Here is a 5,144-nt window from a genome sequence, read left to right as displayed (position 1 = left end):
AGGGCAGGGAAGAGGAAGTTGAGTCCCAGATGGGAGGGATGAGGAGATGCCTTGATCTTGGGGCTGGAATCCTCTGCTGAAGCTATGGAGAAGGATGTCATTGATACATCAGACTCTTTTTCTCTATAAGGCATTGAAAAGTATGGGGAGATGACTTGTTTCAGCAAAGGCCTCTGTGCTAAAGTAAGTAAATCTTGCAGTAGCTGTGATCCCCAATGAGAGGTTTGAACAGAGAAAGGGAGAAAAGTGATGAGACCCTGTGCCTTCAGGGAGAGAAGAAGACCTCTGTTCCCAGAGATGAAGATGATTTCAGAAAGAGATGAAGGGAACCTTTGCTCTTAAACAGCTCATCTCAAAACTAATACCCCGTAACTTGGCATGGCCCATAAGCACAGCTGTGGGAAAAGGTGGGAAAATATGCGAGGGAGTTCACAATTGCATATTTCTCCAGGCAGCTGCTATTTGTGGAAATGAAAAGCCATGAGATAACTATTTTCCTGTGGAGAAGTCTCCATAACATTAACAAGAGGTACTTCTCTCCTGATGTGAACTGAAGAAAGATTAGAATATTGTAGAGGTGGTAAACTGACTGAAAATTTCAGGTTTTGCCTCTACATTGCCAGGTTTTATGGAGAGGGGAAGTTTTCTGAAAATTTTGTTCAGATTCTTATTACTCTTTCATTTAGTTACTGTTAATAAACTTTTCTTGACACTCTTAAAGTTTTGAGCCCACTTTGCCTTTCTCCTAATCCTATCTCACAGCAGGAAATTAGTAAGTAGATTCTAGTGAGTGCATTGGTAATTAGCCAACACTGAACCCACCACACTAATTGATGCATTGGCCAAGAAATCTCAAATTGGTGAACCAAAAGCACTACAGAAACTTCCTGATGAACTGCACTAGAGCAGGGAGAAACTGAGGCAGACCCATGGTTTGTCAGGACTTGCTTGCTCCTAATGAGCCCTGTGGTGCATTTGGAGCTGAGACTTGGAACCTCAGGGCCTGAGAGGAAATTGCACAAACCTTTCCAGGAGTCAAAGTCAGAGGAAAACCCCAAAGTGGTTGGAGTCTAAAGCATTAATGGGACCCACAAAGGTCCATCTATACCACAGGCTCTTCATGGAGTCCTTGGAGAAGAGAACTGGAGGCCAGGATAGCACAAAAACCTCTCAGAGACTGAAAATGGCACAAAGAAATCTCAATGTGGAAAGGAAAATCCAAAGTACCTTACAAAAGTTAAGAATCTCAAAGTATTCATGAGCCCCACTGAGTGTCAGTACAAAGCTCCCAAGGGACTCATTAAAGCAGATAATTGGGGCCATGATTGCACAAACCTCTGAGAGAGTCTGTAGCAAAAGGGAAACACCAAGTACCTTAAAATAACTGAAGTACCTTGAAGCATTAATGGGCCCCACTGAGTGTTGTTCTGGACAAAGCCTCTCCAGGGACTAATTAATGCAGAATATTGGAGGCCATGATTGCACAAAGCTCTCAGAGACTCCAAGGCAAAAGCAAAAGCCAAAGTCCTTTGAAAAACCTGCAGTCCCTGGGAGCATGAAGGAGCCCCCAGGGCCATTCCTGACCAAGGCTCCCCAGGGACTCCTTCCAGCAGATCCTTGAGGCCACTGGGATGTGGGCTAGGGGGGGATGCTGAAGGCAGGAGCAGGGGCTGACAGTGCCCAGCCTGGCTGGGGCTGTGCCAGGAGGCCCCAGGGCCTCAGGACAAGGAGTCTCCTCACAGCCCTTGGTGGCACAGACCCTGCTGTGCCCCAGGGCACCAAGACTTGGCTTCTCTTTGTCCCCACCTGCCATCAGTGCCTCCAGTTCTCTGCTCTGCCTGGGGCCTGGGGACACTTTCTCAGTCGTGTCTCTCAGTGGGACCCATTAAAAGTCCAAGAAACTTTGGAGTTGGATTCGGACTTGGAGTTCTGGAGAGGTTTCTGCAGCTCCCTCTCAGGGCCTGATGTTCAGGGCCTGAGCACAAAGCCCCAGAGGGTCATTAAAGTCCTTGTGCTGTGTCTGTGCTGCTGAGCTGGGCCGGGCTCCTGGCACAGAGGGTGAGCCTGGTAACCAAGCAGAGCTTCAAAAGCACATTTCTCTTGCTGAGCAGCTCTTCTGCCAGCCCAGCAGGGCTGGGGCACTGCCTGCAGCCAGCCCAGGCACAGCACAGAGGCACAGAGAGCTTCAATCAGTCAGGGCTGGGAAGGGGCTGAGAAGTGCCTGGGGCAGAATCACTGCCAGCCCTTGGCACAGGAACCTCTGGCTGCAGGACAATGCAGCTGCAGCTCCTGGAGAGATCTCCTAAAGCTGGAACATGCCAATGCCCACAGACCCTGTGAGTGCATTCTCTGCTCATCTCCTGTGCAGAGCAGCCAGGGGTGCCCAGGGCTGTCCTGCAGAGCAGGGTCCTGCAGCCCAGGGCGCTGTGCTGGGCCAGGGACTCTGCTGCCTGCCAGGGACAGCTCTCAGCCAGCCCTGGAGCTGCTCCCAGTGCTGGGGGACAAGGTGTGGGTGGATGGAGACAGCTGGTAAGGCTTGGAAATATTCTCCTTGTGTGGTGACGTTGCTGGATTTTTCGAACCTGCGTCCAGCATGACATTAAACTGCAGAACATTTCCAAGCAGATCATAATGGGAGCACAGCAAGGCAGGGGATGCATAAAGGGGAAAATCCTGCCTTTTAATCGACTGCTCTGGGTTGCCTGGATGGGAAATTGCACATAGATATTCATCTCTCAGTTTAGGTTTACAAAATTAAAAAAAAATTCTCTCAAATGTGAATAAGCCAGGGAGTAACATTAATCAGCACAGGCCCCCTTAGAGGCAACATCAGTGTTGCTTTTCCAGACTCCTCAGGATTGCTCTGACATTGCCAGCAGAGCCTGCAGAGCAAGAGCTGCCCCTGGGCACTGCTTGAGCTGGGAGGGGTCTGAAGTGCAGAGCTGAGTCCCCAGTGCTGGGCTGATTTCTGGCAACACTGTCAGGACCCAAACCTAGGCACAGGGAAGCAGCTCCTAGTAGAGACAGCTCCAGGCAGCAGAGCCCTGGGCAGGCAGTCGGGGAAAGTGCCCCCAAGCTGTGCTGGGATATTTAAAGTCCTCTCTAAACCTAACTATTCTATGATTACTTTTCTTACAGATCCCCATGCCAAGGCAGCACAAATGTCCAACAGCAGCTCCATCAGCCACTTCCTCCTGCTGGCACTGGCAGACACGCGGCAGCTGCAGCTCCTGCACTTCTGCCTCTTCCTGGGCATCTCCCTGGCTGCCCTCCTGGGCAACGGCCTCATCATCAGCGCCGTAGCCTGCGGCCACCACCTGCACACGCCCATGTTCTTCTTCCTGCTCAACCTGGCCCTCAGCGACCTGGGCTCCATCTGCACCACTGTCCCCAAAGCCATGCACAATTCCCTCTGGGACACCAGGAACATCTCCTACACAGGATGTGCTGCTCAGGTCTTCTTTTTTGTTTTCTGTGGTGCAACAGAGTATTTCTTGCTGACCATCATGTGCTACGACCGCTATGTGTCCATCTGCAAACCCCTGCACTACGGGACCCTCCTGGGCAGCAGAGCTTGTGCCCACATGGCAGCAGCTGCCTGGGCCAGTGCCTTTCTCTATTCACTGCGGCACACAGCCAATACATTTTCCCTCCCCCTGTGCCATGGCAATGACCTGGGCCAGTTCTTCTGTGAAATACCACAGATCCTCAAGCTCTCCTGCTCCAAATCCTATCTCAGGGAACTTGGGCTTATTGCTGTTAGTGCTTGTTTGGCATTTGGATGTTTTCTGTTCATTGTTTTCTCCTATGTGCAGATCTTCAGGGCTGTGCTGAGGATCCCCTCTGAGCAGGGACGGCACAAAGCCTTTTCCACCTGCCTCCCTCACCTGGCCGTGGTTGCTCTGTTCCTCTGCACTGTAATATTTGCCTACCTGAAGCTGCCCTCCATCTCCTCCCCATTCCTGGATCTGGCCTTGTCAGTTCTGTACTCGGTGGTGCCTCCAGCCCTGAACCCCCTCATCTACAGCCTGAGGAACAAGGAGCTCAAGGCTGCAGTGGGGAGACTGATGACTGGATGCTTTCAGGAACATTAAACTGCTAGCCAATTGCTTTAAATCACTTGTATTAAAAGTCAAATTTGATACTTATTGTTGGTTTCATGCGGAGGTTCTTTTTCTTCGTTTTACTTTTTTCATATTTTCCACAAAGAAATATAATTGTTTGTGCCATTTCTCATTTTGTTTCTCTCCATCTTCCCTGTGGCCACAGATTGTGTCAATGAGGGGTTGCACTCTCAGCAGCTTTAAAGGAGTTAAAGGATTTCCCAGTAGATTGTTCTTCAGAGATGCCCTTTTATTACCTTCTCTGGAGCTGCAGCAGCAATGTCTGTGTGCAGAGCTGGGGCAGATCAGGGCTGGCACAGCAGCTGTGTCCAGGAGCAGCAGCACTTGGTGCTGCCAGTGCTGCTCCCGTGGCCCTGCCCCGCTGCCCTGGTGGCCCTGGTGTTGCTGCAGGGCCTGAGTGCTCTCGGGGCCGGGCACAGTCCTGGGGGTGGCAGTGCCGGGGCTGCAGCAGGGACAGGCCATGGGCACTGCTGGGGCAGCGCTGACGCCTCAGGCCAGGCCTGGGGGCTCCAGGCTCCTTGCCCAGGCTCTCTCAAGAACACGGCCAGGCCAATGCTCAGCACAGAAAACCCCCGTGAGCAGCCCCAGGCTGGCCGTGGGCAGGCTGGGGGCAAACAGCACGGCTTGTGCTCTGCAAGGGCCCTGGGGGAGACGGGAAGGAGCAGCAGAGCAGGGGCTGATCCATCCCCAGTGCACTGCACAGCCCAGGGCAGCGTCCCAGAGCGTCCTCAATGGAGCTGCCAACAACATCCCCCCTCTGCAGCCCTGGCCTCTCCCCCAGCTCACAGAGGTGCCACATCCTTGCAGGCACAGACACAGCAGATCTGGCTCAGCAGCCCCTGTTTGCATTGCACACAGCAGGCGGGAGCACCCCCATGCTGGTGCTGTGGGGACATGGACCTGAGGCAGCACAAATGCCATCAGCCCCTGGGGCCAGGAAGGGCTGGGGGACGCCAGGGAAACCACTCAGCTTTGTCCTGGCCTCTGCAGTCAGCCAGAAAGTTTTTTTCCCATCAGCTG

At 52.7% G+C, this 5,144-nt stretch overlaps 1 protein-coding gene across 1 annotated transcript; it reads left to right on the top strand.

Annotated features, from left to right (window-relative positions):
• Positions 1-3,161: 3,161 nt before the first annotated feature.
• Positions 3,162-4,094, top strand: LOC144248162 (olfactory receptor 14J1-like). Its single transcript, XM_077789895.1, has one exon. It carries the CDS (start codon positions 3,162-3,164, stop codon positions 4,092-4,094), a length of 933 nt encoding a protein of 310 aa, XP_077646021.1.
• Positions 4,095-5,144: the final 1,050 nt, after the last annotated feature.

Source organism: Lonchura striata, chromosome 39 (genome assembly GCF_046129695.1).
Source record: "Lonchura striata isolate bLonStr1 chromosome 39, bLonStr1.mat, whole genome shotgun sequence".
Lineage (NCBI taxonomy): Eukaryota > Metazoa > Chordata > Aves > Passeriformes > Estrildidae > Lonchura > Lonchura striata.
The sequence above is the reverse complement of the archived record's forward strand: the minus strand, read 5'-3'. Positions and strand labels throughout refer to the sequence as shown.

Coding starts and splice junctions, on each gene's coding strand:
- LOC144248162 (XM_077789895.1), top strand. CDS start 3,162: ATGTCCAACAGCAGCTCCATCAGCCACTTCCTCCTGCTGGCACTGGCA.